Source organism: Lactuca sativa, chromosome 1 (assembly GCF_002870075.4).
Source record: "Lactuca sativa cultivar Salinas chromosome 1, Lsat_Salinas_v11, whole genome shotgun sequence".
Taxonomy (NCBI): domain Eukaryota; kingdom Viridiplantae; phylum Streptophyta; class Magnoliopsida; order Asterales; family Asteraceae; genus Lactuca; species Lactuca sativa.
Genome location: NC_056623.2, coordinates 76970088 through 76983850, shown reverse-complemented (window position 1 = coordinate 76983850; position 13763 = coordinate 76970088). Strand labels below are relative to the sequence as shown.

Here is a 13763-nt window from a genome sequence, read left to right as displayed (position 1 = left end):
GGCCCATTAAGGCAAGGGTAAAGGAGCCATTTTGTCTTAAGTCAAGAATTAGGGTTTTGGACTTTCGAGTTAGAATGTGACCTAATTTATAATTAAGGTTTTATGCTTGTGCTATGGGGAGAGGATTTCGTGAGTCATCTGCTGAGTGCGATTTGATACCTACAGTCTGAGGTGGGTATTCCTTCATAGTATTCGTGAGTCGAAGGCATCAATTCCGGCCCACTAGTTCATGATTTAGAATGATGATTGTCTTTGTGACAATTGTCAATTATGCATGTGTTTACTTGATGACTCTATGATTTCTGTTATGATATTATGTGGTAGTAGTAGGGGTGAAATAGACCCGATATCCAGTTGAAATAGACCGAAGGAGATTGCAAACACCCAGGTATGTTTGATAGTATATGGTTGAAATAGACCGAAGGGGACTGTAAGCACCCAGATATGGATGATGGTATCCGATTGAAATAGACTGAAAGGGTAGGCAAGCACCAAAAAATGCTTGGCAATATGTTTGTTTAGTATGTTGAATTTTGGTGGAACTTACTAAGCTTTGTGCTTATAGTTTTCAGTTTATGTTTCAAGTACTTCCAGTTCGAAGGGGAAGGGCCCGGCCTGATCACAACGCATCACCCTATGATTTCTACATTTAGAGATTGTGGGAATTTATACTCTGATAACATTTTACTATGATACTATTTTGTCTATTTTGATGTTAGTATCTTATGATTTGAATGAATTTAAAAAACAAAAATTTATCCATATTTTTGGGACGTTACAAAAGGATCTCACAATTATAATCATTCACCACATCTAACCATCTATGTTGCCTCATGTTCAGATTCGGCTGATCCATCAAATACCTTTGGCTCTTATGATTCGTGTAGATAGTATGACGAACCCAATAGAGGTAATGTCGCCAAATCTTGAGGGCAAACACCATAGCCCCCAACTCCAAATCATGTGTAGGATAATTCACTTCATGAGGCTTTAGCTGCCTCGAAGCGTAAGCAATCACATGAACCTACTGCATCAACACTACTCCCAAACATGTGAACGACGCATCACAATATACCACAAAATCCTCAACACCCTCCAGCAAGGTCAGAATCGGAGCTACGCATAATCGCTACCTTAGAGTCTCGAATGTTGCCTGCTGCTCAGGCCCCCAAAGAAATATGACAGTCTTCTTCGTCAACCGAGTCAGAGGAACTACTATCTTTGAGAAACCATGAATAAATCTCCGGTAGTAACTTGCCAATCCAAGGAAACTCTGAATCTCAGATGGAGAGCTCGGAACCTCCCACATCATCACCGCCTCGACAGTTCGACCAGAATACCGTTCTGGTTGACAAGGTGCCCCAGAAACTGCACATCATGCAACAAGAACTCACACTTTGAGAACTTCGCATACAACCTATCCATCCTCAAAGTCTCCAATACCTCCCTTAGATGCTCCTCATGCTATTTTTGGATCTTGGAATAGACCAAGATGTCATCAATAAACACAATCATAGATCGATCCAACATGGGTTTGCATACGCGATTCATGAGGTCCATGAATGCGGCTGGAGCATTGGTGAGCCCGAAGGGCATCACCACAAACTCATAATGACCATAACGAGTTCAAAAGGCCCTCTTTTGCACATCTTCATCTCGCACCCTCATTTGATGATAACCCGAACACAGATCAATCTTGGAAGACCATGATGCACCCTGAAGCTGGTCAAATAAATCGTCAATCCCCAAGAGTGGATAACGGTTCTTTACCATTAGCTTATGCAGCTCCCGGTAGTTGATACACATCCGATGTGATCCATCCTTCTTCTTCACAAACATGATCGGTGCTCCCCATGGCGAACTACTCGGCCAGATAAATCCCTTGTCTAACAGCTCCTACAACTGTGTAGATAACTCTTGCATCTCAGGAGGTGCTAATCGATAAGGTGCTTTGGATATCGGAGCTGCACCAGGGACCAAGTCAATCCGAAACTCTAACTTCTTCTCCGGAGGCACTCCAGAAAAATCATCTGGGAACACATCTGGATATTTCCGCACAACCGGTACATTATCCACTATCGCGCTACCCTTCTCCCGGGTATCCATCACATAAGCAACAAATCTAGAACAACCATACTGAAGGTAGCACCTGGCCCTAGCTGCTGAACATAAAATCGACCCGTGTTGAACACCCTCTCCCTGAATCACCAACTCTCCTCCACTTGAGGTACGGATACGCACCAACTGCTGCTTACAATCAATCATTGCTCCATTAAGGCTCAATCAATCCATCCCTACGATGACCTTGCTCTCACGTAGGGGGAATAGGAACCAAACCAATCGGATTTCGCTCGTTGAACAACTCTAAGACACAACCCCGATGAACCCTAGATACTCATACATGCCTATCATCCACAATCTCAACCTCTAATGGACAATCCAACTCCTTTAGAGCATCGACAAACCTCTTGTTAAACGCAAGAGATACAAAGGATCGGGTAGCCCCCGAATCAAACAATACCAAAGCAGAGATACTGTTCACAAGGAACGATCCCAAACTCGCCATTAAGTGCTTAATCTGTTAAGCCACTAAGTCTAATTCTCAGATCTGACCCTAAATGATGTCTTAATACGTAAACTTGGCAACTTTACTTCTTTGCATGTCTTAATGGGACCTAATACTCAATAAAGCCCATAATAAGAACCCTAACTCATGCATGGTCCAATATAACACATCAAGATTGCATTTTTTTTGTTTTTGCACAAGGGACCTCAAAAATGCTAAGATCTACCATCCATAGCTTCTGGAGTAGCTCATACTCTCATATATGACTTAAAAAGCATAATAAGAAACCCTAACTAGATCTTATCAAAAGAACAATCAAGTTAAAAAGTTTATACCTCCAAGATCTTTCCAAGTTGGAGATGATTCTAGGTCCACAAACTTTAGCCACACCAATGCAACTTCCAAGAGTTCTTCTTCCTTCAAGATCACCAAATACACCTTCAAAGTTCACTTCCAAGCTTAAAACACTCAAATGACAATTAAGGTTTCGTTCTTAGGGTTCGGAGAAGTGGGGACTGGTTGTAAGAAAGTACATAAGCAACTTAAGGTGTTTAAATATGGCACAAACCCTAAAAATTAGGGTTTGCCCCTAGTGATCATATGCATTGCGTACCTCCACATACACCCCACGTAGGTGGGTGCCCCTGTGACCAAACCATCGAGCAAGTACACTCAACGTACTCCTAGCGTACGCCCAATGTACTTGGCTTGGGACCAAAATGCAAGAATTTTTAAGTTAAGGGCAAAAAGGAAGATACTTGAAACGCAAATGTTCCAGAATTTCTTATTAATGTTACTAAGCTTGCTCATGACTACCAACTTAGAACGGAATCTGCCATTAACTCCAACCCGAAGGCGACTCCACACGACGTTATGTGCATAAATGGGCGATAAGCAAAATCATTTCCTCATATTGTGGTGTTTAGGGAAAAAATTTACAAGAACTAAGGAAGGACCAAACTTGTTAAAATTATACTTGAAGGGCTTTTGTTGATATATACTAAGGGCAAATGATAACTTCATTCATTACTTTATTAGAGAACGAAAGTGATTGGATTGGGTTAGAAGCATTCATGCCTCCAACGCAATCTTTTTCAAAATCTTCTAAAAAAATCTATATCTCCACACCTCCTCAAATTCTCTCCAACAAAGAATCAATCCCTCCTTCATTTCTGCCCCCCTCTTCGATCTTTCATAAATACCCGATGTATACAACTCGACAACTTGGTCGGGTCGCTGTTGCATTTTAGTTATTCGGTAAAAGTACTGAATTCAGGGAAAGCAAGTGGGAGAGAAGAGAGAAGGAATGCGGGCATATTTTCTTGCCGGAAATCCGGTGAAGTTGATCATAACCGGCACCGCCGTCGCCATTTTATTACAGGCGGCATTTGTTCTTTCTGGGTTTCCCACGACTCTTACGTTGGAGAGAGCTTTTCCGACGAACCATCTTGTTGAATTGAATCAACTCAGAGTTAGAGATAGTTTCAGGCACCCTAGAATCTTGCAGCAGCAGTCTTCTGTAGCAAGTGTTGTTAATTTCCAAGTTCAAGGAACATATGATCCCTATCGTGTTGGGTAATTCCTTGATTCACTCTATTTTATCTGAAAATTAATCGAATTACAGAAGTGTATATCTTTAATATTCGGTTGAAATTCTAAAAAATTAGGTTGCTGTGTATTCAAGCTGTGTTGTTTTCATAATCGTTAGTTGCCTCAATTGAAAACCAAAAGCAAAAGATTCTCACTTTGCTTCTTGAATTTTTGGGCTTCCTGTAAACTCCTATCTTGTTCTTGTTCTTGTTCTTCCTGATTACTATGTATTACCTTCTTCAATTTCATCTGTAAATGACTAAATTCCATTCACCATGTAGGCTTTACTACACAAAGCTTCATTTGGGTTCTCCTCCGAAGCAATATTACGTCCAAATCGACACCGGAAGTGATGTATTGTGGGTGAGTTGCAGTTCATGCAACGGTTGCCCTAAATCCAGTGGACTTCAAGTATGTTTTTCACCATTTCTTATCACAAATCTCATTCTCGAATACTATTTTTATCTTTATCTTTTCCAATCAACAGATCCCAATTCAGTTCTATGACCCTTCAGCCTCATCAACAGCTTCTTTAATCTCTTGTTCAGACCAACGATGTCTTCTCGGAACCCAATCTTCCGATTCCAGCTGTTCCGGTTCCAATAACCAGTGCAGCTACACATTCCAATACGGAGATGGCAGTGGAACATCCGGCTATTACGTATCAGATCTAATCAATCTCGAGACAGTTGTCGGAAATTCAGTAACATCAAACGCTTCCGCATCTATCGTATTCGGGTAACTTCTCGCCTAATCGGTCACCCCCTTCAAATTTTCTTCATAAGAACCCTAATTAACTTCTCAAACTTACGAAACAGTTGTAGCACATCTCAAACCGGAGATTTAACCAAATCCGATCGAGCAGTTGATGGAATTTTCGGATTCGGTCAACAAGGATTATCTGTAATAGCGCAACTATCTTCACAAGGGATATCCCCAAATGCATTCTCCCATTGTCTCGTCGGAAACGGCGCCGGCGGTGGTATTCTGGTTCTTGGTCAAATAATCGAGCCCAACATGGTGTATACTCCATTAATCGCGTCACAGTAAGTTCTCTTTCATGGAATTTCGATAATCTATCAATAAAATTAAATAAAAAATCAAAACTTGATTATCTTTAAAGGATCCAAATTCATCATCATCATCCAGGCCACATTACAACATAAATCTGTTGAGCATCTCTGTAAATGGACAAACATTGTCCATAGATCCTTCAATGTTTGCAACATCAAGCAGTCGAGGAGGAACCATAATTGATTCCGGAACTACCCTCGCATACCTTACAGAAGAAGCTTATGATCCTTTCGTGGATGCCGTAAGTTCAAAAGGGTGAAATCGTCAAAATCATCAAAATTCGTTTTCACTTTGAATCTTGAACTCATTGTTGAAATGAAAGGATTTTACTTTTACCATTGTTGCAGATTACACAGTCTGTTTCACAATCAGTTCAACCTCTTGTATCCAAAGGAAGTCAATGTTATATCGTCGCCTCAAGGTTTTTCTTCATTTTCCAAAATTACCAAAATCCCAGATTAATTTTTTCACGAATTTTTTATTTTAATAATATAAATAATCTCAGTTCGCCTGAGATATTTCCCACAGTTAGCTTGAACTTTGCTGGTAGTGCTTCGATGCTTTTAAGACCCCAGGATTATCTTTTACAACAGAACTCTGTGGTAAATCACTAAATTCTACATTTTATTAATTTAAATAAAAAAAAAATGTGATTTGATACTAAAAACAAAATAAGATTATATGTTGAAAATTACTTTATGATATTCTTTGTAGGCTGGGGCTTCAGTATGGTGCATAGGGTTTCAGAAAACTCGAGGTCAAGGAATCACCATTTTAGGAGGTAAAAGAAATTTAGCAAAAATGGCATAATCAAGATTATTTTTTGTGTATTTTTTTTAAAAAAATTTGAATTATTATTAATTACATTATGAACAATGCAGATCTTGTTTTAAAAGACAAGATTATTGTTTATGATCTTGGTGGTCAGCGAATTGGTTGGGCTAATTACGATTGTAAGTAATCTTATAACATTAATTTTTATCTTTAAAAATGAAATAGTGGATAATTATTATTTGACTTTGAAAAGTCAAATACGGATGGATTATTATTTATTACAAATTTGAAATTTGTAATCTTGTTTTATTTATGTTGTTAGGTTCGATGTCTGTAAATGTGTCGACTATGTCAAGTGGTGGAAGAAGTGAGTATGTGAATGCTGGTCAAATTGGTAGTAGTAATTCATTGCAAGATGAATGTAAGAAGATGATATTCATGGTTGTTGTGTTACAATTATTTGTATTTTTTGTTTTTTCATAATGAAAATTTGAGCAAAAGTTGTTAGAGGTTTTCTAGGGTGGTTTATTCTTTTATATGTATATTGGGAAAAAAAAATGAAGTGTTTATTGTTAAATTATTTTATGCCATGGGAAATAGACTAATTGGAACCAAGATTTATACATGTATATGTACAACTTGAATGTTGTACTCATATATATATATAGAGGAACTGCATGTTCAATAATATAATGCTTATCATCACTTGAGACTTTTGTGTTGTGGATGTATAATTTTAATGCAATTATATATAATCAGTAATCACATGGGTAATGCCATAGTGAAGAAGTAAGGTTTTCATTTTTCAAGGGCGACTGATATTAGTAAAAGAAGTGGGGTTTAGCTAACTATAAAGATTAGATGAGATCCACTAGTTATGGAATAATGATTTAAAAGAGAAAAATAAAGTAACGTGGTTGTTTTTGTCATTTCCATTATAAAGTTACACTTTTTACCTTTGTTGTGTTCTAGCTTGTATTATTGAAGCCATTTGTGGCAACAAGCGGGTACCCATGATGATAAGTTGTTCTTCCCCTACAACAAACGCATCAAGTGGATATACAGCTATGACGAACAACTTATTCACACGCTTTACTATAAAAGAAGCGACCTCCATCAAGATCATCTTCTTAGTTCTTACATTCATCTTGCAATGAATTAGAAAGAAGCACTAAAAGCTTGTGGATGACAAAGAACTACGGGGTCCACACACATCTTAGAAAGATTTCCAAAGTGAGTGTTAGAATAAGAGTCTATTTTCATACTAGTTGAATGAGAGTTGCTCCACCCATTCCCATTGTATATGTATATGTTATCTGAAATCACAAAGATAATATTTAGGGATGTTAATAAAATTAACCATTATGAAGGAAGGTTTTAATTAATAACCAAGTTTTTTGTATTTTACAAAATGACCATGTTATCCTAAATGAGGTCATTCCGGATAAAAAAAATATATATATAGTGTATTTTTTTCTTATTTGCACCAAAAAAAAACTTTATACTTATGTCCGAAATATTTATTTCAAAGGGTCTAATATCACTGTTTTCAACAAAATGATATATTTAATCCCATGTATAGTATACACTTCCTATTTGTTATGTATTTACATTTTTGTTAGATTTTAGTTAAAAAACAGAGTTTTTTTAAATTCCAGAAATGTTGATCAATATTTGGACTTGTTCATTAAATTCTGGAATAATTTTTTACTGTTTGAAATCTGGAATGTTAGTTTGTATTTTTTGTTTGAAAAATATTTTTAATTTGACATAAAATAGTTTAGAACGCCCCATTTGGAAAAGTTGTGTATTTTGTAAAAAACAAAATTGATTATTTTCTCATGTATTAAATTCAAAAGTTGATAGTTTTATAAACATCCCCTGTTGATCTATAAAATTAATATGAACAATCATAACGCCAATCAAATTAAATAGGTTTAAAATTTTGAGCAAAAGATCGACATGACCCGTTTAAACAACTTATGTCCCCTTCTTAAAGCTTGATATCACAGACTCAAGTTTAGCACTACTTTTTGCCATTGTGGCGTCTCGAGGTCCCCCATAAAACCTCGAGAGAAGCCCTCCCAGATTACGCATGACGATTGGTTTCTCTCTGCCATCAACTCACAAGGGAAGCGACACTAGCTCCCGACTAATTGTGTCTAACCCGCTATTATCCCTTCATTGCCAAAGTGTTTGGGACTCAGCTAGATGAAAACGACTAAACTAAGAACGCCCTTAGTCTAAACGCCCCCTTTTTAACCCAATAACAAGTTAATCTAATGTCATGATATTTGTCTTCTCAGTCAACACCGTCACGAGTTATTTGATATGTGATATTATGTAACCTCCCAAAAGCCATGATATTTGTCTTCTCGGTCAACACCGTCACGAGTTATTTGATATGTGATATTGTGTAACCTCCCAAAAGCCATGATATATATATATATATATATATATATATATATATATATATATATATATATATATATTAAATTTAAGGGTAAACAAAACCATTCCCATAAAAACCAATATCACAAAACACTTGTTTTCTCAAACTCATAAGACATAAAGCAATATATCATCAAAACAAAATCATAAATCCCACAGTCGTTGAAGAATGTGTATAATCACACCTTCTTCTTTCCTCAATCATCTAAAGTGTTTGAAACATTTAAATCTACAAATTGTAAGCTAAAGCTTAGTGAATTCCTCAACATACCAGATGTCATTATATATACGCAATGCATACACACAATGGCTTACAACACAAAGTTGGTATGTCTGTGGCCTTCAACATAAAGATGGTCCGCGCATTCATCATACAATTGGTTTGTCTGGGTATCTTGGCCTTTAGCATATAGCATGTATGCCCTCAACTCACCCAAAATATATTGATATACAAATAAAATGAGAATCCATAGCAATCCAACAGCACAAGAAAATGTCCAAACTAGTCTACTTACTTGGATACACCATACAACTACACAACCATGTTGAACATATGAAGAACTCATACAATACTCTATGTTATTTTTGGAAACCACTAGATGAATGCATAATTATACACACCCAATGACCCAAGGATAAGATAGGTAGTCGAACAAACGATCCCACCCTAGAGCCACAACCAAACAACGAACATGCCATAAGGCCTAGATTCATGCTATCTTATTTGACTACATATTAAAGATTGGAATATGTAAACACGATTGTTTTAATCAAAATAACTCTTTGATTATATGAGAAACTCTCTCAAAACTCACAATATTACAATGCTTTCCAATGATCATAACTCGACCTAAAACCATGTGTATATATACTCCTAACTACCGACTTGTAATTAGATTACAATTAGGAAACTAGAAACCTACTTGTTTATGATTTCCTAAAAACTAAGTTGCTATTACTTGGTCTCCAAGTCCTACTCGACTTAGGATTCCAACACATATAACTCCTACGACATTCGCTCGATGATTACCAATACCGTCTACTTTCCAACTGACATAGCAACATACAAAAGAAGCTTATGATCCTTTCATGAACACCATAAGTTCACAAGGGTGAAATCGTCGAAATCATCAAAATTTATTTCCACTCCGAACCTTGAAATTCTTGTTGAAATTAAAGGATTTTACTTTTACCATTGCTGCAGATTACACAGAATGTTTCACAATGTGTTCAACCTCTTGTATCCAAAGGAAGTCAATGTTATATAGTTGCCTCAAGATTTTCTTCATTTTCCAAAATTACAAAAATCCCACATTAATTTTTTCATGAATTTTTTATTTTAATAATATAAATACTATTTTATTTCTCATAGTAAGCTTGAACTTTGTTGGTAGTGCTTCGATGATTTTAAGACCCCGAGATTATCTTCAACAACAGAACTCTGTGGTAAATCACTAAATTCTACATTTTATTATTTTAAATAAAAAATGCTATTTAATACTTAAAACAAAATAAAATTATATCTTGAAAATTAGTTTATGATATTCTCTATATAGACTAGACTAGGGCTTCAATATGGTGTCAGAAAACTCGAGGTCAAGGAACCACCATTTTGGATGGTAAAATTAGCAAAAATGGCTATAATCAAGATTACATTTTTAGTTTTTTTTTATAAAAAAACTTTAATTATTACAATTTTACATTATGAACGATGCAGATCTTGTTTTAAAAGACAAGATTATTTTTTAAGATCTGGGTCTTCAGCTAATTTGTTGGGCCAATTACGACTGTAAGTGATCTTACAACATCAATTTTTTTTTCTTAAAGAAAGAATAGTCGATAATTATGATTTGACTTTGAAAAGTCAAATATGGATGGATTATTATTTATTATAAATTTATAATCTTGTTTCATTTATTTTCTTAGGTTTGATGCCTGCAATTGTGTCTACTATGTCAAGTGGTGGAAGAAACGAGTACGTGAATGCTGGTCGAATTGGTGGTAGTAGTTCATTGCGTGATGAATGTAAAAAGATGATCTTGATGATAGTTGTGTTGCAATTATTTTTACTTCTGTTTTTTTCATAGTGAAGATTTGAGCAAAAGTTGTTAAGAGGTTTTCTAGGGTGGTTATTCTATTGTATGTATATTGGAAAGAAAATGAAGTGTTTAGTTATTTTATGCCACGGGAAATAGACTAATTGGAACCGAGTTTCTTACATGTATATGTACAACTTGAATGTTGTACTCGTATATATACAGAGGAAATGAATGTTCTATAATGTTTATCATGACTTGAAACTCTTGTGCGTTTTGAATGTACAATTTTAATGCAATTATATATAATCACATGGGTAATGTCATAGTGAAGAAGTAGGGTTTTCAATTTCCAAGGGTTGGTTGACATTAGTAAATATTAAATAAGTGGGGCTTAGCTTAGTATCAAGATTAGATGGGATCCACTACTTATGGAATAATGATTTAATAGAGAAAAATAACGTAATGTGGTTGTTTTTGTCATTTCCATTATAAATTTACTCTCTTTACCTTTGTTGTGTTCTAGCCTATTAATCTATTATTGAAGCCATTTGTGGAAACAAGCACGTTCCCATGATGACAAGATGTTCTTTCCCCTACGATAAACACATTAAGTGTGGATATACAACTATGATGTTACTATAAAAGAAATAACCTCCATTGATCGTATAGTGCATCACGCATCCAAAAACAAAGAGAGTTAGAAAGAATCACTTAACACTCCTAGAAGGCAAAGAACTACCGGGACCATATGCATTCTAGAAAGATTCTTACAGTGAGTGTTAGAACAAAAGTATGTTTTTATAGTAGTCTCGTGAGAGTTGCTCCTCTCATTGTACATATAAATGTTATCTAAAATTACAAAGATAATATTCAGAGATATTAATCAAATAAACCATTATGAATGAAGGTTTTAATCAAACAACCAAGTTTTTTGTATTTTACAAAAATGACCATGTCATCTTTAATGAGGTCGCTCCAGACCGATCAAAATAATATGTATTTTTTTTCTTATTTGTACTGAAAACTCTCTAATTTTCTACAAAATGCTTATTTTTGAATCGTTTAATATCATCATTTTCAATAACATGACACATTTTAATCTTACATATCGTGTGTGTGTGTGTGTGTGTGTGTGTGTGTGTGTGTGTGTGTGTGTGTGTGAATGTGTGTGTGTATATATATATATATATATATATATATATATATATATATATATATATATATATATATATATATATATATATATAAGGAAATGATCAAATGAGAACACCTAAAAGGTTGAGAACGCGAGAACAAGTATATTCATTCGTGATTCCATGTATTCATTTGTGAAGAAATAATAATTTTTACACACAAACAACATTATATGTTTTTTCTCTTCAATTGAAATTAAATGCGTAAAAATTTATCATTTCTCCATAAATGAATACATGGAATCTCAAATGAATATACTTTGTTCTCGCGTTCTCAACCTTTTTAGTGTTCTCATTTGATCCTACTCATATATATATATATATATATATATATATATATATATATATATATATATATATATATATATATACACACACACACTTCCTATTGTTTCTTTACATTTTTGTTAGATTTTAGTAAAAAAACAAAGAATTTTTTTTGAAATTCTGGAAATGTTAATCAAATTTTGGATTTGTTCTTTAAATTCGGAATAGTTTTTTTTTATGGTTTGAAATCTGAAACATTCGTTTGAAATGTATTTGTATGTCTAAAAATATTTTTAATTTGACATAAGGTAGTTGAGAATGTCTCATTTGGAAAAGTTGAGTATTTTCTAAAAAACAAAATTGATTAATTTCTCAAATAATACATTCAAAAGTTGATAGTTTTATAAATATCCCCCTATTGATCTTAAAAAATAAGACAAACATTCATATTGCCTACCAATTTAACTCGGCTTAAATTTTTGAGCAAAAGATCGACATGACCCGTCCAAACAAATCCTGTCTCCAAAATCCATTATATATATATATATATATATATATATATATATATATATATATATATATATATATATATATATATATATATATATATATATATATATATATATATAAGGTTAGATTATAATGTGGATGAACAACTATTGTATGAACATGTGGACAATGCTATTTTATGAGAATTATTAAAAGAATAAGTTGTTTAGTAATGTGAATACGTTCAACTCAAACAATTATTGTCATTTTCATTCATTCTCACTAAATCTTATTCATTTTTGTTCTCACACATCGTTTTACACTCATTTCATTCTTACATAATATGACTCAATAAACCCTGACAACATTCTGACAGAATGTGAATAATAAAAAAATTTATAATAACCTTATAGATAATTTAATTGTTGAGAATGTGTGATAATGACAATAGTTATGTAAGAGTGAACGTATTCACATTATCAAACAACATTTTTTTTTTTTGTTATTTCTCACAGAATAACATTGTTCATACGTCCGCACAATAGATGTCAATCCACATTTGAACCTCTATCTCTCTCTCTCTCTCTCTCTCTCTCTATATATATATATATATATATATATATATATATATATATATATATATATATATATATATATATATATATATATATATATATATATATAAGCATAAACAAAACCATTTTATAGATCCATAAAAGCAATATCACAAAACATTTGTTTTCTCAAACTCATAAGACAAACCAATGTGTCAAAAAAAATCATAAATCCCAAGGCTCCTGAATAATGTGTACGGTCACATTTTTGCATTCCTTCCATCATGAAATACCTTAAACATTTAAATCCACTACTATAAATCAAAACTTGATGAATTCTTCAAAATAACACATATTATAATATACATATAATGCATACACACAATGACCTACAACACAAAGTTGGCTTGCCCTCTAGCCTTGAACATAAAGCTGACCCACCCCATTGGCTTTTAGCATACCGCTAATCTGGTTGGATATATTGGCTTTCAAAACATAGCAAATGTAACTACCCAAAATACAATGATATAATTTTTTTGTTTAAAAACCTTAAGCCCCAACCCAAAGGCGAATCCACATGACGTTAGGGTGCATAAGTGGGCGATAAGCAAAATCATTTCCTCGTAATGTGGTGTTTAGAGAAAAATTTTACAAGAACTAAACGAAGGACTGAACTTGTTAAAATTATATTTGAAGGGCTTTTGTTGATATATATCAAGGACAAATGATAACTTCATGCATACCTCCAACGCAATCCTTTTTCAAA

General features: G+C 34.0%; 1 protein-coding gene across 1 annotated transcript; it reads left to right on the top strand.

Moving 5' to 3' along the window:
* Positions 1-3619: 3619 nt before the first annotated feature.
* LOC111886025 (aspartic proteinase 36) lies at positions 3620-6584 on the top strand. The gene is made up of 10 exons (XM_023882265.3): positions 3620-4141; positions 4438-4567; positions 4644-4894; positions 4975-5202; positions 5306-5471; positions 5578-5651; positions 5736-5832; positions 5945-6011; positions 6112-6183; positions 6327-6584. The coding sequence occupies exons 1-10, from the start codon at positions 3873-3875 to the stop codon at positions 6485-6487; spliced, it is 1515 nt and encodes a 504-aa protein (XP_023738033.1). The 5' UTR covers positions 3620-3872; the 3' UTR covers positions 6488-6584.
* The last annotated feature ends 7179 nt before the right edge of the window (positions 6585-13763 follow it).